We start from the raw sequence: 22,264 nt of genomic DNA, 5'->3' as shown, positions 1-22,264 counted from the left end.
TTCAATCTTTTTCTTTTTGTTTTTAGAATTTTGGTATTTAGTATCATTAATTTTTTAATTCAAAGAAAATGTGTAAAAACAATTTATCACAATTGAAATTATACTCTTTAAAACACGTTTTCTTTTTATGGTTTTATTGATGAGAAAGAAAATTGTTGAAATAATGCAAAACCTTTAAACATCAACAAATAAATACTGATGCCAAGAAAGAAAAATGGTTGATGTTTGGCTCAGATGAATCTCAAGATTTTTTTCTGGGATATTAATCAATTAATAAAAATTTCTTGGTATATATAACTTGAATGAAGATTAAAGAACACACTGAAAAATTAAAATCCATCTGAAAGATTTCAACAAACAAATAGCAGCAATTTCCAAAGAATACCAAACATAGTGCTTAATGATTTTCCTGGAGGCTGATGGAATGCTGAAGGTCCTGATATAACAAATCAAATGCTGATCGAAAATCTTGTAGTTCAGTTTCCAGTTTAGAGATCCTTTCCAAGGTGGCAGACAACTCTTGTAACTTGCTTTCTATTTCATTGCCAGTTTTTTCATATAAGCTGTACATAGACTCTTCAACCATACTGTATGTCCTATTTATCTGTAAAAAAACAACAACAAAATGCTTTAGTGGAGACAAATATTTGTGTTTACCATAATGATAATCATACACTTATGTTGCAGAATTACATGTAAAAGTAAAAAAAACAACTGTACATATCATTTAAGAAATATCCTGTGAATAGTTTTCCAAATGTCTCCTTGGTATTTTACTCAATAGTATTTCCCTTGGTTGTAGGATCTTTCAGGTTTTTTGTTTAAACAATGTATTATTTTAAAACTATATAAAATATTGCCTCTGAAACACCCGTTCAAGTTGGTATTTAACACAAACACTGGTATATATACACTTTGAAAAAAAAGAGACTCAGTGTTTTGAAGACTAGCAGTTACATAAAAGTGCAAAATATATTCAGGCCCATAAAGCCTTATATAAGACAGGGGAATACTTAAAGCATGAGAGAAATAAACTGGTATAAATTTCCTGTCATGGCCCAATGGTTAGGGGGCACTCTACAAGCAATCTGAGGTTTGTAGGTCTTAAATTCCTGTCCTGCTTGCTTTTTCAACCAAGAGAACAATATGATGTGGTATTCAGACCCCCTATTCATTGGTAAAATAGCTAACAGTGGATGGTGATGACTACTGCTTTCCATCTAGTCTCTGCTAAAGTGGGGACGACTAGCGCAGATAGCTCTTGTGCGAAATTCAAAACAAATCAAACTGGTTAACTTCAGATTCAAAATACAATGCCAACACTTCATTGCATGACTTCCATCTCCATATATGATTATAACAATTTTCTGTTGCTTAGTAACTAAAATTAAAATATGTATTTCTTTACATTTATTACACATACATATCTACACCACTGCTGGCTGCTTTATTGTTAAATTACAAATATCTTCAATCTCTTAAAATAATGTTTTTGACATAGATTAGATAGATGTATTATTTTGCAGGAAATAACGGATAGAAATAATGGTTACATGATTAAGAACTGATGTTGTTAAAAATAATTATGGTGTTTAATAGTATTAAATGTGTAATGAGTACACCTGCACATATATAAGTATAGAGAATGAAAATAAAATGAGGAATAACAAAGGTTTAAGTATACCTAAGAACAAGAATAATTAGTTATTTACATATTTTCATCTCCTGCTTGGACAGCATTAAGTCTACAGACTTACAATGCTAAAATTGGGGGTTTGATTCCCCTTGGTGGATGCAGCAGATAGCCCAATGTGGCTTTGCTATAAGAAAAAAACACATACATATTTTCATTTACTGAGCAACATTCATTTAACCCCTCCCCTCGAATAACGTGAAAAGATAATATATATACTTGTTTCTGTAAGACTCATGCAGAATTCTTACATTAAGTACAAAAGTATTTCTAAATGCAGGGGCCCAATTTCACTATTTGTTTAGCACCTGGAAATGACAAATACTACATAGCAAAAGTCATCTGGGGAAAAAAACAAAAAGGTTATGAAAGTTACAACATTTAGAGCACCTTCACCGTAAATATCTTGGTCCTTCTAATGAAATTAACTCTTAGAAGGAAAAAAAATATATGCATGCTTCTTATTTGGCTGCTGTTACTATAATGTAACACTGGGCAGCAGTTCACAAGATACCAGTATAAAACGTCAAAATGCGTGTGAGTTTAGAAAAGTCCATTCTTGTCATAAATAGTTTGGCAAGTTAGGGAATGTACTTCTCTTTCTCATCAACTGCTTTTATGTTTTAGACCTTGTGAAATGAAGTAGGTGCATGTTATAATTGTGTCACACTGAGGACATTTAATTTGACAAAATGTGGCATCTTAGGTTCACTGATTATTTTAGGGATAAGAATGGTAACTGAAATATGTACAATAACAGTGAATTGTTATAGTGAGTTAAACAGAATGTTTCCTACTTATTGAATTGAAGGAAGAGAATAGACTCATACTGGAAGTGGAAAATAAGCAATCCTTTATTTACAAAAGAGAAACACAATTCAGTTGGATGTATACTGTGAATGATATATAGTTTCTTTCTGGAGACTGAAGATAGATCCAGTAGAAAACTGAAACTGTCTTGAGCAATTGAAATCTCTGAAAATGAATAAAGACAGAGAAAATTAACCACTACATAGAAAAACAACAAGGCTTTCTTTCTTGGAGCACCTGTCTTACCAACACCATTCTTGGTCATTTCAGAAGTAAAAGTATTGAGGCTTATTTTAGGAATCAAAGACTTCTTAGTGTATTTTTAATTTGTATTCCCATAGTAATTTTTCTCACTTTTGAGTACAAGAGACACAAAATGCTAATGCATCACTTGGATAAAACAGTTTATTATGTTTCAGAACCAACTCTCGATTCTTAAATCTATATATTCGCTGAAACACCAGTATGTTTAAAAATGTTTTAAATCATTGCCCAATAAGATATTGTCCCTTGTATAAATTACTACAGTAGTCCCCCTTCTCATTTAGATGTTACCACTATTTTAGAATCCACTTGACTTTACACCTGGTAAATGCTATCCAAAGTTAGTTTGACTTCCCATCCATGTATCCTTATGAATTCCCAAATTGCACTCTTCTTGAATGTCAGTCACCTATATCATGAGGTATAGGAAAGCTTCCTAAAATAAGGGCAACTTTTAACATATTCTTTGATAGATTGTCCAGGCAGAGTATTCATCATGAAACCTTGTAGAATGGACAGCAACTGCCTGTTATGGAAACAAAAGTGTAGAGGACAATGTTTTGAAAGTCTTCCACCTTTTGTCTTCAGATCAGGAAGATGAAAAGGTGGAAGACTTTTAAAACGTCCCGAACACTTGTGTCTCCAAAACGGGTAGTTGCTATCCATTCTATAAAGTTTCATCAAATTTCAACTTTGTTTTGCAGCAACTTGTATATCCACCTGCTCTTTCATCAGCCCTCTTTCTTTCTTCACCACTGAAGGCGACTTCTCATCTTTTATTAACAAATTGATATGAAAAATTGTACCTGAAGCCAATGTCAATTAGCATGCTACAAGGTTTTCCACCAGTAAGCCCATGGACTCATCAATGATTTTATCTAAAAAAAAAGAAACTTATTTTCTCATTTGTGGTTGATGGAGTAGTTTCTGCTAAACTTTACCTCATAAAACCAAATAACATTAGTTTTCATTATTTCTTAGCTCTGTTGTTCTTTTAGTATGATTGCTGTTGTTTCTTTACAGTCTTGGCTGCAATGGCCCGGTTTCCCACAACTATAACAGTTACCTCTTTTTTTTTTTAGTATGTTCAAGAGCTCTTATTCCATAAAGGCTTTTGTCTTCAATGCCTGAAAATATATCTCTTCAAGTTACACTTGAAACGTCTATTATTTTTCAATTTATTTCATCTCTTCTCTTTAACTATCCATAGATTAATTATTTGGGTTCTAGACTGTTGTTAGGGGAATTTGATGTTTCAATATTGCATGATCTTGGTATCCCTGTAATCTCTATACTACTTTTGTTAATTTGTCTTCAACCCTAATGAGTTCTACTTTATTTGGAAACTGCAAAGCTACCTTTAAGAAGGTACACCCACTCTGTTTCAGCTTAATTCTTGTATCCTTGGCTTTTAGGGCATCTATAAATTGGTCAAATGCCAACAAATCATTTCACAAAAAATGTCTATGTAAGGAACTAAGCAAGTCTTGAACTATTTTGCAATTTTAGCTAAGGTTTCTTTTTTCCTCTGTACCTTGTTCCAAAACTTTGCTCTGGATAACTCTCTGTGGTGCAGAACTCTGAACCTGCTGAATAATGCAGATATTATTGCTTGATTCTAAAACATTTCTGAGTGAATACTGTTGAAATACAGTTAGGGCTAACATAAAATTTGTCTCAAAAATTTTATCAATGAAGAAAAAATATGAAAAGCAAGAAAAACACTGTATTCACACTTTAGGCACAATATTTTAGAATTAGGTTATGTTTTTAATTTTAAACTTTATACATGGAAATGTATCATACAGAATGTGTAACTACATTGCTTAACATTTAAAAACGCAATATTCACTTACCAGTGCCTATTGTAACAATACTGTGTACACTTTTCCAGACTATTCAGTAATCTTCCCAATGTTTATAACGGTGCTTACAACACCATTGGAACCTTCATTGTCTACCTATAACTATATGATTACTTAAGTTCTTTGTAAACAACCACAGGAAATTAATAATCATAATATATTTTATTTATTAAGCAAACAAATAATTAGCCAAAGTAAAAAAAAAAGTATTTTTAACTTTCTTCAAGTATCATAAATCTAAAGTCAAACAGCATAAAAATTAGAATAACATCCATTTAATTTTAAAATAAAATTTTTATAACTAAATTTATATATTTTACAAACTTTGAAACTCATTAGGAAATGAAAAAGAATAAGCTAGAAAGTTTATTCAGATAATGTATTATTGTGCTAACAAGTAACAACGATGTTTCACGTCTCCATGCTATCTCCGTTAAAGATGGTACGATACCAGGTAACATTTTTACAAGTTAGCTGTATAACACTATAATCAAAAATACTTCCACTATAATATAGTATTCTGGATTAACCACTGCTGACCATATACTATGAAAGTAGACTAAATAAGTCATAAAGTTAAAACAGCATTAATGTATTCTGTAAATGATAGGCTCAATCAGGTTACATCTTTAATTACTTCCAGTAATGTGATAGATACAGAAGTAAAGTTTTGAAAACGGATATTTAAAATAATTAAAATTTATTAGTTATAATCATCTATATATATATATAATCATACTTAGTAAAACAAACTAGCATTGGTAAACAGGATGCCTGTTTTCAAGTCATATGTTATACAGTCATACTACATATTTTAGATAAGAACAATAAGGAAAAACATCTTTCTTGGGGGAATTCTAAACAATGAAAAATAAATTCTGTAACACACTGTACCTCTGGGTGTCCTAAAGAAGATTAATTTTGATGAAAACAAATCTTAAAGACATAATTAAAAACTATAGTTACAGTAACTTCTACAGTATACAGTTTTAATTACTAAAACATATCATTTAACCCCTGGAACCTTGTCATAATCAGATAACAGTTACATTCAAGACGGCAGTTGGAATCTGTTTTTCAATTAATTATTTAGTTCAATAGGTCACTAAACATTACATCACCATAAAGTTTAGACACATTGTTACTGTCTTAAAAGAACAAAGGCTTGAAAGTTTACCATGGCAAATTGATGCTTATATTGCTATTTTAAATTTAACAAGTTACTGGCTGAAGTCTTAACTGGATTGCTGTAAACTATAGCTTTGTGGATTTCAGAAACCCTGGAAAAAACTATTATGATAATAAATAGTTCCATCAAATAAAAATCTCACATTTAATAATTCCTTTTGACACCATATAGTTGTGTAAAAATGTTTGTCTCTTTTTATTAACTTCTGAAAAAATGGAGTGGGGCCTGCCCTTCCAGTATCTGTGCTTATTTATACAGCATTAAATAATACATTCATTAATTTCTGAAAAAAATGGGCTCCTGCTTATATAAGATTAAAGAGTACAGTTATTAATTATTAAAAAATGAAGGGGGTATCAATCCCCCTATACCTCTCTCCACTACAGCTACAAGTTGCATAAACAATATTAAATAATAGATTTACAAAATTAGAAACATGATGTAAAAAAATTAGCAAATTTACACTTTAATTAACACTTCAGTAATTACAGTTGGTGGTGTATGCTGCCACAATGGCAGATAGCCTTAGTAACTTTGTAAGTAACAAAGACACGACAAGCAAGTATAGTGACAAAAAAATTGAACCCTATGTTTTCAAATTAAGAGCTCCCACTATCATATAGCTTTAGGCTAATAAACACAGTGGAGATATTTTTATTACATGGATACTTGGAATTATCAGAAACGTTAAAGAATTGGAAAACTAATTTTGATTAATCAGTTACCTTATAGAGACACTAATTGATGTCACCACTATTCATAGATAATTAAACATATCAATTTAATCATATAGCTCTAGTCATTGTGCATACACAGGCCACAATCTCCTACACGGTTCCTGTTAGTACAAGCACAATACTTTAATTGGAAGGAAATTTCAAGTAACTGGTAAAGAGTTACTTACATTCTCAATTCATACAACTGCAGTAAACACTAGCATATGTTTTCAATGTTAAAACTGTTGAGTTTGTTTGTTGTTAAGTGCAAAGTTACACAATGGTCTATCTATGGCATGCCAACTACAAATATCAAAACCTGGTTTTTATTGTTATAAGTTTTCTGACATTTAGCTAAGCCATTAGGGGTGAATCTTACACAGAAAATTAAATGTGAAAGAAAATAGTTTCCAAAAATATTATTTTACAAAATATTTCAATTCAAACAAACTGAACATATTAAGAAAAGCACAGTATATCATGCTATCCCTTGGTATAACACATAACTTATTCTATTTTACTATGTTTATGTGATTGAGAGTTACTGTTTGCTTCTTCCCCATGAGTCCTCACAATGCAAGTTGTATTAGTCACTCAAAAGCTGCAGGTATGTTATATAAACCAAATTACTTTGATAAAGTTCATAAAAGCCACCTCAAGTGCTGAAAGAAATCTCAGGTTTTCTTCATTATGAAATGTGACTTCCTAGTATCAAGAAGTGAGGTAAAATGCTGAACCAGCAGGAACCTTCGATGTGAAAAGTTTGTCCAGGGTAATGGAAATATATGAATAAGAAAATCAACACAACCTTAGTGTACTTTCCCTATTTCTGGCTTCATTAATGGTGAATCATTAAGCACTCTTCATCCTTCATTATCTGCTGGATCTTAGTACTGGTTATATTCCTATTGCTTCAGAAAAATCTACATAGTTGTTATTCTATTTACTGTGTCTATGTGATTGAGAGTTACTGTTGTGCAACTAAAATGGACATGTCATATAAACACATGAACATATTCAACAAACAGCTCACTGACTTATTGTTGTTCTGTTGAATGTGAATTGCCTACATAATTATAAGTCCACAATCACTTGATTTGAATAACAGAAGATAAAACATAGGTTGTACTACAGTGCATTGACCCCTCATAAAGAGTCTAGTTGCCTTGCACAAGATAAAAAGTGTATTCATTCACTGATGTTACCAAAGCCTTTCTGACTACATATTGCCTAACTGATTCACCAGCTTTTGCTTTTCCTAACTACACTAGACAAAAATGTTGATGAAGGCCTTCCATGGTTGCCACCTTTATCTTATTAACCAGAAGAAGTCAATATTTTGACAGAAGAGTTGTGCTATATTTCACAAAGTGTTTTTTTTTTTGTATGTGTGTGTCAGCTTTCTCAATTACCTTTACCCCTGTATGGCCTGAAATATACATTCAGGTTATGGATGCTTTGTTTTTTTCCATCCCTTTTAAGACCAGCTACTCTGAACTTTATTCAGCACTGTTTGTGAGGAAACTGCAAATATGATGTTGGTGGCATTGTCTTCTTGTGATTCACTGCTTTCAGAAGTCCAGAGGAGTTTGTTTTTTTATGGCTTCCAGGTTCATCCTTGTGTTACTTGTAAAAATATGAATGCTCCACTAGCCTTATGTAAAATGTTGCTACTCGTCAAGCTTTATAGGTACAATATTCTATTTTGTAAGATGACGATTTGGTGGCCTTAAAAAGAGAGTGATACTTCATGGGTTCTGGTAAGGATATAATAAAGGCATCATCCATATTTCAGAAATGTTACCTGTTTCCACACTAACTTCAACAGGTTGGCTTTTGTAAACTAATTAATAGTAGAGACTTTTAGAACATCTGGGCATGAAACTCCATCTTTAGATATATTTATGGCAATGTGTATTGTGCCCACACTTAAGATGACTTCCACATCAGAATGTAACTATGATTCAGGTAATACTTCCTATAGCCCAAGCTTCTCCGATATGTTACCATAGTCGCATTAATTAATGTATTTCAGAGCGAAGATTTTTCTTTTATCTTCATCTGCAAGGGATAGAGCAGTATTTTACTCATACATGACTGACATCACCAAGGTTTTGGTTCCTGTATGAGCCACATGCATTTGGAAGCATCATTATCAAAAACTTGTGAGTTTGTCTTGCTGCACAGTTCATTACATTTTATGTTATACACTTGGAAGTTGATCATTTGCAGTCTCTGCTTCCTCTTCCAATAACTGGTCATGCATCATCCACATGAACTTACCCTACACTTCAATGCATGCTTTATAGACTTAACCAGCAAGTATGTATTTTTGCACAGGCCAGCTAAACCCAAGTATATGGTGGCAAATTTCTGGTGACATTGTTGAGACTATGTTCACATATCATGAATGGTAATTTCAGATGGATCTAGGGTGTGTGCCTTTTGCAAAAGCTGATAAATTACTTTTTTCAATGGTAAAGAGATGCTTCATTGTACAAACACTGGCAGAAAACTTGACATCTCTGTTTCATTCCTCTTTGTATACTAGTCTTAATACATACCTCCCACACAAGTGATCATTGCATATATTACATACCCTATGTCAAGTAAAGATCATGTTAAGGGTGGAGTCACCCAAAGAAAGATCTATACACCAGTCTCTTTCACCTTATTGCACAGAAATTCTTGTTGGCCCAACAGAGTTTAGCAGTATAAGGTTGTTGGTTTAACTGTGCATGTAAACTTTCATGTTCTTGCAAGTGTGTGTATTTCTTTTCTGACATGATTAAATCAAAGCAGCAAAAGCTATTCAAGCAATTCTAACCAATTCTACTTCATTTACCATTTCAATCAACATTCCAGAAGGAAGTTCAAAATTCAAATGTTTAGAGTTACAGATTATCACTGAGACTCTGCAATTGCTCAGCATGTGTTCTTATTTAATGTATTTGTTTGTTTCTAGCTACGCACAAATATTGAAATCCAGTTTCTAGCACTATAAGTCCACAGACATACAGATGTGCCACTGGGGGATCTTAATCAATATATCTAATTACAACCAATAGAAAAAGGTTTTTTTCACCCAAGTGTAGCCTGTTCTCTGAAAAAAACACACAAAAAAACAACACTGTATAAATTGTTACAACAGATGGCAATACTGAAGTAGAATTAGGCCATATTGGACCATGGAACACTATTCAATGTGACCATTTCAATATGTATTATATGACAATGGATGTTTTTTTTTTTTTTTACAGCTGCAGTTCATCTTTTGGTAGACAAATCATGGTTAGAACCTCATCATATACTCGTCTTTTTCTTGAAAAACCTAAATGAACTGAATAAAGAATGTGATGTTTAAAACATAGTATGCCTAATACCAATGTATTATGAAAAACATAGTTAAATATAGTCATATTTTCCCAACTTATAAAAGTCATTCATGCCATAACAGAAAATAAAAAAACACAGAAACATGATCGTTAAGAAAATACATAAAATTTTACAAAAAAATAAATGTTAGTTATATAACCAAAATCTAATTTTGCTTTCTTACTTTCTGGTATGCTCAAGTATGCCAATTATTTTAAAGATAACAAAAGCAATCATAATGATCGAATAAATATAAAAAATTATTGGGCAAAGTTCAATTGAGATTACTACTTGACTGAATTGAAAGAAAAGGCTTTACACAAACTTACAATGAAAAACACATAATTCTTGAAGACAAACAAACTCAGTTTATAGTATGAATGCATTCGACAATAGTTAACACTACTGCCTGAAGATTGGTGATCAAGATATTTAGAAAAGCAGAATGAATGAAATACCAAGGAAACTATGTTAAGACTGAAAGAGATAGCCATTATATAGAAGACTAACAGAGTACATTTCTCACAGTGTATGCAATATTTATGCCACTTTTCGTCATTACACAAGGTTACTATCTCTGGAATAACAGGGCTTTCCAGTAGTTAAGATCACTCCTAAAACCTAAATACTGTGTTTGGTTTGTGCATTCTTAAACAATCTTTCCCACAAGAGAATGATGTGACCAAGAACAATTCATAACTAGGTCAAAAACAATTTAGTCACAATTGACAGTTAACTCTTTATTGTTAAACTTCATTGTATTGCTAAATCTGTGTACCAAAACATATGTATGTGTTTGTTTTGTATTTTTTAATTTGTAGTTAAGCACAAAATTAAATCATGGGAATATCCAGAGTGTGCTCCCCATAAAAATAATGAAACACAATTTTCAGCATTATACAAGCTATCAGGATTACCACTGAGCTACTGCAAGGCACATGTGAATGTAAAAAAAAAAAAAAGGTTATTTATGAACATGAAATATTCATGTCTCAACTGAAAAGGAAAAGGTTCACTATACCGAGTATTTCTGCATGCTTCATAAACAAGTACAAATTTGTCCATGGTAATGAAACATTACTACAACATAGATACACTGAAAGTATTATTTAGCTTCACAAATTTAACTGTATTACGTATTTTAAGACTCACTTGAATTTCAAGAGATCTTTTAAATTCTGCCAAAAGTGATGTGTCTTGTTTTCTTTTTAAATTAATCTTTTCCACAGTTTCTTCAACTTCTCTTGAAATGTGTTCTCTCACATTCCTTTGCAAGACCTCATGAGATGACATACTAGATTTTACAGAATGTTCTTCTGTGGGATTTTTCCATATTGACTTTGAATGAATACCTTCCATTTGCCTGTAAATGTAAATATGAATATATATGAAATTTAGTTAGAATTAACAGATATGGAACAAATAATAACTTTCTGCTATATGTGACTCCTAATATTAACTAGATTCAGATGCTTTGGATTGGATAATATATTACTGGACATACATGTTAAAATTCTTACCCAGACATACATTATCACTTCATTGTATTATGAAACTTGTTAATTCATTATTATTTGTTAAAAATTTAATAAGGATCTACATGGGGATAAGCAGTTCCACATGAATGAGTGACCATTGTGGTTTGGGACAGTACTTTTAACCCTGAACCATCTACCGAAAATGGTGCTTGCATTATGCTTATGACTACTGTTTCTCTGTTACTGTGATCACCTGTGGCAACTTAATGGGTGGGTGTAATGTTTATTTAAATCACATATCAAATATCTGTATTGTAACTAGTAAATTACTCACTTTTTAATATGGGAAAATATTTTACTATATTTAGAAGCTGGTAGAAAGCACCATTGCATTAGATGATACAATACCTATGCATGATACACAGGCAATAGTATACACATAACATTAATATAATTCATTGATGGTAGTGCTACTTAAATATTCCATTCATCTGAAAATTAATATTTAGTGGGATCAGATTTCATCAGATAGAGTAATACCTGATCAGATCAGATCATATACTTGTCCCATTCTGAAAAAAATAGATAGTTTTGCTTAAATATATAAAAAATCTTATTGTAGTTTATTAGTTAACCAAAGTCAACATTTAAATTAAATATACTAAATCAATATTTATTAAACATTGCAATGTTTTAGTTGATATACAGTATTACAAATAATTATGGAAATGCACAGGTAATGAATATATAAAAGTTACAAATAAGTGATCAATTAAAGAACAGTACAATAATCTAAGATACATATATAACAGTAAAATAAATTATTACAGATGATACAAAAAGTGAATAAGCACAATACATTATTATTTACTGTTTCTTTTAAACAAAGCATTACATCTTTTGTTTCATATTTATATAAATTTATAAATGTATGATTGTGAAATTTGGTTCCAATTATCTTTTACTATTCCCCACAATTTAGCCAGGTTTTCTGGTTGTCACCTGACTCTAGATTCCACATAAACCCACACAGCTTTAATAATATCCATGCTGGGACTTTCCAAAAGTGATGCCACAGTTCAGTGTGTTCCATTGGCTTTTTTTCTTCCAGGTACTATGGTATCATATTTGCTGCATGTTTGAGATCAATCTTGTTGGAATTCAATAAGAATTTTTCCAGAGGAAATGACATGTTGAGTTATAATTGGCTTGTACATATCGGTAAGGAAAGACTTATTCAGTGTAGGGAACATGTCTAACACTACTGCCCAAGATGTATCCTACACTTGTGTTAGATCCCCAAATGTTCCACTATAGATTTTTATGTTAACTCTATTCTCTCTTTGCCAAACAAACTATAGTAATTATTGCCAAACAGTTTGCATTTGGATTCATCTGTAAAAAGCATCCTCAGTTAGTTTTATTAATCAAACTGTTTGAAGTCCAGTGCTCTTTTTAACCTTTTGTTTGGTTACAATGCTTAAGTAATAACTTTTGAGAAGCCACATATAAATTTGATATCACTTTGTTTTTATGTGTATTTCATTTTTCTAGAGGTAGCATTCTCATCTGTGCATATAAAGTTTGGCTCTTGGTAACATGTCTATTGCATTTGCATATCAAAGTAAACAGCAGCATACCTTTAGCTATTTAATATCAGTTTTGAAGTTTAGGATTTCTATCTCAAACACATCTACTACAGAAAGTACTAGTTCCATAAATCCACTTTAGTTGCCATACAGATCCTACATAAACAAAAATGGCAGTAATATATCACATGGAATAGCCATCACCAGCCAAGACTTTGATTTTCCTTATCTGATATATAGCATCTGCTCTGAGAATCTTTAGTGCTTTCCTTTCAACATTTCTGGTAATAATGTAAGCCCCTGTATATCTATAGGTATTATGAAGGTGTGACACTGTCTTACTTTTTTGGATGACAGTGACTTAAATTTACTATGGTGCAGTTCATCTTTGTATATTAGAAAAGCAATTTGAAAATGTTTGAATTTTATACTCATTTTATACACTCTTTCTATAGCTATTTCAAACACTGTATGTTTAGCTGAAAGAAATTTGATCATACATTTGAAAATATAAACAAAAGATAACTTACTCTTCATGTTTTGATGTATTTATATTCAATGCCTCAGAGAAGTTACACTGGAAAATAGGCTGAGTGATGTTCTCATTAGATTCAAAAGAAGGATCAGAAGATGTATTCATGTGTAAATATGAAAACAAGGAAAAAGTTACAAATCTAAAAAAAGAATAAATAAATGGTTTGTGTTATATATATATATATATATAAATCATTTGTTGCAGATTTGCATTATTTTACATTCTTTTACTATTTTTTATAATATTCGAAATTTTAATCATAGTAATAAATAAAATAGATCTACCTTACAGAATCCATGTAGCATTAGCTATTATTATGTAAAAACTACACCACACTGGTAGGATTGTGCCAAATATACCAAAAAGTGGGATATATCAAAATAGAAAAACTAATACTTATACTGCATTTATAGTATACACATACATTTAGTGATTATCAGGAATATTTTTGGGGAGGGGGGGAGAATGGTGTTGATCTTAAATCAGTAATACATGTAGGCTTATGAAAGTCTCAAATAAGTTATAGTCTGTAGAAAGGCTCATTCACAATACAGAAATTCAAAGAGGTTTTGAATACAAAATTATAATGCCACATTCAGCAGGTTTTGCAGCTAGTCTGTGGGAATTTCACAGTGAAATTTGGCAACATACATCATTTTAAAGCTTATACCAATAGTATTCAGGAGAAAAAGTGTTACCATTTCCACTCTTTATCACTTTCCATCTGTAGTAAACTGTGCATTTTGTACATTTACAAAATAGTAAACTTCACACTTCAATATCAAAATCCAGAACATTATGATTATCAATAAATACAGTTAAAAATTAAAGGGTGACACTTCAGGAAAGGGTTACTAAAATGGTGCCTTGGATGTAGGGGTTGCCATACAATGAGAGGCTGAAAACTCTCAAATTTTCTCTTTAAAAAACAAGAAGAGTTAGCTGATGGGATTTGATTGAGGTGTTTAAGATTGAAAAAGAAATTTACAGTATTGACACATCATCTTTTTTTATAGTTAACAGTGAGAATAGTAGAACTAGGGACAAAGATATAAATTTTGGCAAGGTAGGGGTCATCTTCAGCTAAGACAGTTTCATTTTTATAACAGAGTGGTTAGCCTTTGAAATGGGTTGTCTTAGGATGTTGTACAGGCAATAAGTTTAAGTGAATTTAAGAAAAACCCTGATAAGTATATAAATGATAAGGACTGGTTTTAAGATTTTTATTATTTTAATTTAGTTTAATACATGAAACAGCTGAGAGGGGTCAAGGTCCTATGTGATCCCAAAAGGTTATGTTATGTTAAATTAATCTGCATAATACTAAAGTGTTATTTCATGACAAATGTCAGCAATATTATATTTGCAATATACTTTCATAACAGAAAAAAATATTAAATCACTTATATGGAAGGTGACAAAGTTCACAAAAATAATTTTAAGCAAGCCACCATGTTAGCATGACAAAGCATCTGGTGACTTTCTAGAATGTATCTCCAAAACATTTTTGCAGCCTGTAAGTAGCAGTAAGAATTTTCTTGGATATAAAAAGTCTTTTCATAATACAAGTATCAAAAGTTTCATGTAAAGTTTCAGTCACCCTACAAAATTTAATGATAAGTTGCAGAACTTTAAAAATCAAGAAATTGCCGAGATAATGTTTTTGGACTTTTTATACATGAAGATATAGTTCCTTTCATATTCTGAGAACTAACCAATATTTGCCTATTAATGTTTTAGAATACTTACTGTTTAATTTAGTATGTAGGTAATAAAGAATGTCTATTAAAGTTTAACATCAGCATTGTCAGACGGCATACGTTTTTCAGACAGTACTAAGATGCTGTGCCATGTGGTAAAAGTAGCTTTGTAGCTACAATTTTAATTTTTTTAAACTAAGTATTCTAAAACATTTAGCTATGTTGTTTCAATACTGATACAGTGTTGCCATCAGAACAACCACAACCTAATGATGCATATGACAGTTCAATGCTTACCTTAACAAGAAACTTGCTTCAAGGTGGTTCTATATTGTCAATAGTTGTAGAACAAGATACATACTTGAGAATTCAGAAAAATGATGGAGTAATAAATCCTTCTTGTAAACAGAAGGAACTAAAATAAGAAGTTAATAGAAAATATCCCAAACATAGAATTTTCTTAACTAAAGCAGCAATATCAGCCAAAGCTCCTGATCTTTTCATATGTCATGCATGAAGCAGCAAGAACAAATTAAATGTTGCATTCTACACTACAGGAACAGATCATGGAATTTAGCATTAAAACTTTTAATGATAAGCAGAGAACAATGTTTTGACCTTCTGAAATACATTATTTAAGTGAATTTCTCATCATGAAGAGGATCGTGGAATTGAGCACTTAAGCCCATAAAAAGTGCATGAACTTGATGAAGTTTCTGTGCAAGAGAAATGAACCATTTTGAAATGTCATCATCTATACTGAAAATGCATAAGCTAGTATTATAAAATGTGACCTCGCATCACACCACCCCATTTCAGGAGAACAACAAGCCTGTAATGAATATCATTATGAAAATGGAGATGCCAGATGATGTCACTGTTGATCTTCCCAGGAGAAATAAAACTGGACAAGAACAATAATGTTGTTTGTTTCTGAATGAATTACATCAAATCATGTGATGTTTTGGCCTCCTATGAAGAAAATGAATTTAAAGGTCTAGAAAAATGCTAAGAATACAGCAAAACTAAAACTAAATTACAAATAATGATTTTGAAAGAATATCATGCATTATATCATAGATTCATACTTGCCATGAAATCTTGTCCCAATATTGATACGATGGAAGCTATTAGGACTTATGAATTTGCCTCACTTCTACATTCCATGTTTGCTCCTGGGAGTAATCTTTTGTCCTGCTTAGACAATAGTAAATTAGCACATGAATGGAAAGCTTTGGTCTCCTAGACTGATAACACACATAATGCAGTCACATGCAAGAATTCCATTAGAGAAAAATCACGATCATTGATGGCATGGCACTTGTATAAGATATGGAAAAATCAAATACAATAAAAACTTGTTTGATTTTGCTGATTACTTTTTGTCAAGACTGAAAAATCAAATTCAGGGTTTTCATTAAGTCTGTTTTAAATTTGATTGATATAATGTAGATAAAACTCTTAAAGGTGTGGGCACAAAAAGAACAGCAAAGCATAAACAAATAGTTTAAGTTGTGATATTACATTACAGAATTGAACTTCTTTCAGAAGAAAGATTTTTGTCTCACACATTCATCAAAAATAGACTGGCAGTACACTTAGCTGTAAAATATATTCTTCATGTTAAATAGTCAGTATTAGATGTTGTTCAAATAACCTAAATGTCCAACACCTCAACAGCACATTAGACTGATACTTCAAATGCTACAGAAAGGGAGTTGACAAACTGAAGATACGTACATCTGAAACCAATGTATTCATTATGGCACTTTGCCACTATCCAAAATTATGTTTAGATACATTTATAGTATCAGGTACTCACAAACTAAGACATTTGATCCCACTGAAGTCCATTTATGATGCCCTAGGAATTAAGAAAGTATCAGTTCTCCCAGGGTTTCATGCATTCTCTGGATGCAATGTCATTGGCAAATTTGCAAGTAAATGGAAACTAAGTTTCTGAAAGGTTTAGTCCAAGTCAGATGATGTTATTGGAGCCTTTGCTGAATTGGATAAGTATGTTGAAATACCTAGGCAGCATAAAAAGCAACATAAAAATTCATGTGTCAACTGTGTGAACCAACAACATCACACAACAAACTATCTAAAGTGAGGTAGAACATATTTACTAAAAATCAAGTTGATTCAGAGCATCTTCCTTCAACCAGGTCAGCAACAACTGATATGATTAAAAGACCCAACTATATGGCAATGGAGTTGGAACAAGATAATTTTCTTAAACCCAGCATTCCAGACGACAAATAGAAGACAGTGTCATTGTTCCCATGAAAATGCACATACCTATAGCCCCAGAGGCAGTCATCCAGTTAATCAGTATGCATGTATTAGAAGTTCTTGCTTATCATCATGTTGCTCAAGCAAACTAGCAGGCTTGTACTGCACAGAAATGTGTAAATGTGAATTTTCCATTTGTGATTGGAAATGACAATGAAAAGACTCCAAAGATACGTAAACATGCTTTTTTGTAATATATTATGTAAATGTTTCAAATTATATTTTTAAATATGTAAAAAACTTGTTTGTTAAAGATAATATTTTGCCAAATACAAGACACCAAAATAAAGGCTGTGGAACGATATTTCATGTTATTTTTATAATGCTGGACCTCTGGCTTTTCTATTTGACTTTGAACTTTTACAAATTAAATTACAACAAAGTTTATTTAACTTGCCAAGTCTAAAGCTGTACAAATGAGTTTGGATTAAGCCCTAGGTTGTGGTTTCCATGGCCATCAAAATGCAGTTGAACTCAGAAAGGGTGGGGTTCAATCACATAGGACAACTCCATTTCAACCTCACAACAACGCCTAGGCTACAACCTAAAGATAACGTTGAATGAACTGAGTACTAAGCATTAGCTTCAATAGTAAAGTGATGAACAATGATTTTAAGTAGAATAAAGTCAGGCCCACATGAAAAATATCTAAAAGAGGGGTTCTAATTCATGAGATCAAAAGCTGACACATATTGTAAGATTCACAAATACCATGAAAGGCATGCTAATGCTACAGGAGTCTGGGATATTACCTACCAAGAAAATATGTTAAAAGTAGGTGCTACGAGATTAAATCTGGCAGCATCTTTGCATGAAAAATAGCTTAAAAATTGCATAGCTGTTTACATAAATTCCACAAGTACATTCAGTGATACAGATCATATAGTGGTGATTTTCCAAGTGAAATTATCAAAGAATGTATTGTAATAACAGAGTAAAAGAAAAAGAATAATTTGTACTGTCAATTGTGTCTTATTTAAAGTACATTAGCTGTCCTTGTTTACTTTGGGAAAAAAACAACTCTGGATACAACTGTGACAATCAATAGTGTAATAAACATTTGTATATATATTTGACTTGTTTCAATATATTATTTTATACCAAGTGAACTGTGTTGCTGTTTGTTTATTGTTAAAATTTATCACCAACAAAGAACAAACACCTACTGCAAAGAATCCAGCCTATAAAACCTAACAGTAGTAATAGGGCTTCAGACTTTCTATTACAAAGTGTCAACAAAAGTCATTGCATGCAACTATTTCAAGCCAATAGATGCTAACTTCATCTGAAGAATGTAGGCTAAGTAGGAAATGTTAAATTCCATAAGTAGCTGCACTATTATTATACAAGCATAATTTTTTACATCACAAAAATAGTTTTTGATAGAATTCCCTTGAACCCTCACATACCTTTTGTGTATGTATGTGGCATCATTTTTATTTCAAGGAATATACTATGTATATTAACAGAACAATGGAAGACTGATCAATTTCTGTCTAAACATGTGGTACATTCCTGTTGGATATACAAAACTGTTTATTGTAAGAGTTATTGTTTACTTGATTTAATAGTCAATTATTATTTATTTTCCATACCAAGAATGTTAAATGTTAATAACAATAGCTATGACAAATTTCGTTTATGTAACTCAGTAAGAGTTATATATGCAGGTTGATTGTTGTACTAAACTTTAATAATATTGTTGACACTACGTTACTCAAATTTTCGGTAGTTTAACGCCAAGTGAGTATAGTTAAATCATCATGTGTCGAGTTTACCAAAAATCCGAGGCCTCAGTGGAGATAATATATAGGTAGGCTTACCATAGTTTCCAAGCCTCAAACCAGGACAGTTTTAAATTTTTATTATAGGTACTGGCACTGGCATAATAAAGAAGTGTTTTCATAACCTAACTCCACTTAAGCTTTAATGCTGCCACACACACAAAAAAAAAAAACCATCAAAATTTCCTTAAGTTTTCACTGAACACTTTTTTGTGATCATTCATATTTTTTTACTTGAATTAACTTTCTTCAAAATATCTTTAGTAGTTTTAATTTTTTCAAAAAATTCACTGCAACTCAAGTCAATATTGAGTTTACAGTGCAACAGTCCTTTTACTGTTGATTCATTCATTAGACCTCTTTCTTGAGACCAAATGCTATTCATCACTGAAAATATTCTTTCAAGAGGGGCAAAATTGCCTGGTTAACAAAAAAGGTACTCCATAACTTGCCTGAGATTAGGTACAGAAATATTTTGATCTTTGAAGTGGTTTAAAAGTTCTACCCATTTTTCTTCACAACCTATCTCCACTTGTCACATTTTGATGACCAGAAAAATTTAACAAGAACAACTTCATCAAACAGATCATCAACATGAACTGCAGCATTTCCAAGCATTTAATTAATTTTTTCAGCAACTGCTTCTATGTCAGGCCACACAAAAACACTGTTTTTTATCCAAACAGTATTCTCCAGCACCAAAATTGTTTTCCCACAGCCCAATATAAGACAGGCAGCAATAATAAAAACTGGTAAATTTCTTCCTAATCAAGTCTACCTGTCATCCTCACTCTTCCTCTAGCACACTATTTTTTGCACCAAGGGGAATAAAGTTACTATCTCATCTTTCTTTCAGGTTCGTTTTCAACTTAAATTCTGCAACAATATCACTTGCAATTGCTTTTGTTTTCTCCATGGCTAAAATCACTTTGTTGAACAAGTCGAGTTGTCCATGAGCAAATCATAGATATATTTCTCCACATTTACTCTCAAAGAATCTTTTTTATCAAGAATGGGCAATGTTCTTGTGAACACATATGTCTTCAGTCCTTCATAAATCTGGAGAATTATCTCAACAGCTGGTAACAAAGATAGAAATCATGTATTTCCATATTGGAGAACTTTCTTGTACTAAATTTCTACAAACTTACAGAATTCTTTTAGGTGTGTAACATGCACAGTGTAAATATAGAAATACTTGTAAAATTTTGACAACCAAGCTTTCCACTTCAGTAGAAAGAACATCAACTGCAGCTTGGAGACAGTTATGTAAAATATGAGCATCACAACTAACACCCACAATATTTCTGCCAAGTTCCTTCTTCAATTGACTATATGCATTGTTTTTTTCCCTTTCTCCCTACACCTCTAAAATTTGTATTGCAGTTCTCACCACAATAAGCAACATTTTTTTTGATAAATCATGTTTTTAAAGTGGACACCAAGTAATTCTTCAAAATTTCTGATGCCACTCCAGGAACCAACTAAAGTCTAAATGTTTTACTTTCACACTTCCTCTGGCAAAAAATATCGCACCATGACATGTATAATTTTGGCATCTTTTCGGTTTGAAGCATCTGCTGTAAGTGAAATGAACTGGACCTCAATTCCTCTGTTGCTAAAGGAACAATTGCATTCAAAATAATAGCCTCATTCTTTGTTCTGGCAGAACTGAACTTTGGTTCAAATAATTTTGCTATCAGTTTGGAAGAGCAATTAGCTGTTTTAAAATTTGTTATGGACAGCACTGTATAAGCAAAGGCAGTTATTAACAAGTCACTCTCTTCAGGCACAGTTTTGTTTGAAGAACACAAACTCTTGAACTTTGAGCAGCTTCTGAAAGACCAGCTTCATGTTTGCACTTTTTAAAAAGTTTTTTTTTATGTCTGAGCAGCCACCATGTAAAGAGAGAACTCAGATAAACACTGCAAACATTTGACTGCTTGCCACAATTTTTTTTTTTTCCAGAATGGACATTCTTCTTGCAATTCACTGTTGAATGTGCACTTTCTTTTACCAGCTTTGGACATTATGACTTGGGTTAATTTCTAAAATAAAATAAAATAATTCTGCATGTATCGTATGACTAATACAAGGTGTTCGGAAAGCCACTGTGAAATTTTGAAATCAGCGATAACAGCATTCATTCAGTCTATTTCAAGCCAGCAACTGACAGCGGTGTTTAGAAACAAAATAAGAGAAGGATCCAAGCATGTATTGATGCCAACGGGGGTCACTTTCAACATTGTTTATAATTGTCATTCATATTTACCTCCTGTATTCTCTACTGAAACATGTCTGTTAATAAATATATAAGTGCACACTGACTTTCCGAACACCATGTATAATAAATACTGTAATAAATAAAGCAATCACAAAGCACAAACACTTGCTCAAAAAAAAAACCCTTTGCATATGCTGCAGCTCGCCGCTTTTGCGTACCCTCAATAGCAGCCCACTAATGTACCATATCAATTCTTTGTGAATTTCATCTAATGCATGCTACAGTACTATGGCTCCCTCTACCCATCAACTACAAAAATGAAAATTTAAAATTTATTTTTTGTTAACACCAAGTTAGGACTCTATGCATATTTTAACATTTTCCGTTTATAATTTTTGGAATTTATGCCTTTTAATTAAAAATCGGGACATTCTGAGACAATACAATGTCAACCGGGACAAATTAGTAAACCAGACGGGACACAGGGATGGAATCCCTCAAACCAAGACGTATGGTAAGCCCATATATAGGTAACTAGCGAATGCAAATTAAGTAAAGAAAATGAGAGTCAGAAAACATATAGTCATGTAAAATCAGAAAAGGATGTGGTAAGTGGAGTCAAAAGAAAACGTTTAGAAAAAGGTGGTTTGGTTTGAATTTCGCGCAAAGGTACACGAGGGTTATCTACGCTAGTCGTCCCTAATTTAGCAGTGTAAACTAGAGAGAATGCAGCTAGTCATTACCACC

The 22,264-nt window shown here is 31.9% G+C and overlaps 1 protein-coding gene across 11 annotated transcripts; it reads right to left on the bottom strand.

Annotated features, from left to right (window-relative positions):
- Positions 1 to 117: 117 nt before the first annotated feature.
- LOC143222051 (synaptonemal complex central element protein 2-like) lies at positions 118 to 21,795 on the bottom strand. Of its 11 annotated transcripts, none has more exons than XM_076447892.1 (6): positions 21,736 to 21,794; positions 16,303 to 16,408; positions 15,512 to 15,612; positions 13,510 to 13,653; positions 11,065 to 11,275; positions 118 to 604 (listed from the first exon to the last, which is right to left on the bottom strand). In XM_076447892.1, exons 4-6 carry the CDS (start codon positions 13,617 to 13,619, stop codon positions 398 to 400), a joined length of 528 nt encoding a protein of 175 aa, XP_076304007.1. In that variant the 5' UTR covers positions 13,620 to 13,653; positions 15,512 to 15,612; positions 16,303 to 16,408; positions 21,736 to 21,794; the 3' UTR covers positions 118 to 397. The 11 variants fall into 11 exon arrangements, with proteins under 11 accessions (XP_076304007.1, XP_076304006.1, XP_076304008.1 ...); XM_076447891.1 differs by having other exon boundaries at positions 15,512 to 15,609; positions 16,307 to 16,408; XM_076447893.1 differs by lacking the exon at positions 15,512 to 15,612.
- Positions 21,796 to 22,264: the final 469 nt, after the last annotated feature.

This window comes from Tachypleus tridentatus, chromosome 8, assembly GCF_004210375.1.
Source record: "Tachypleus tridentatus isolate NWPU-2018 chromosome 8, ASM421037v1, whole genome shotgun sequence".
Classification (NCBI taxonomy): domain Eukaryota; kingdom Metazoa; phylum Arthropoda; class Merostomata; order Xiphosura; family Limulidae; genus Tachypleus; species Tachypleus tridentatus.
Note: the sequence above shows the minus strand (reverse complement) of the source record. Positions and strands in the feature narration are given on the sequence as shown.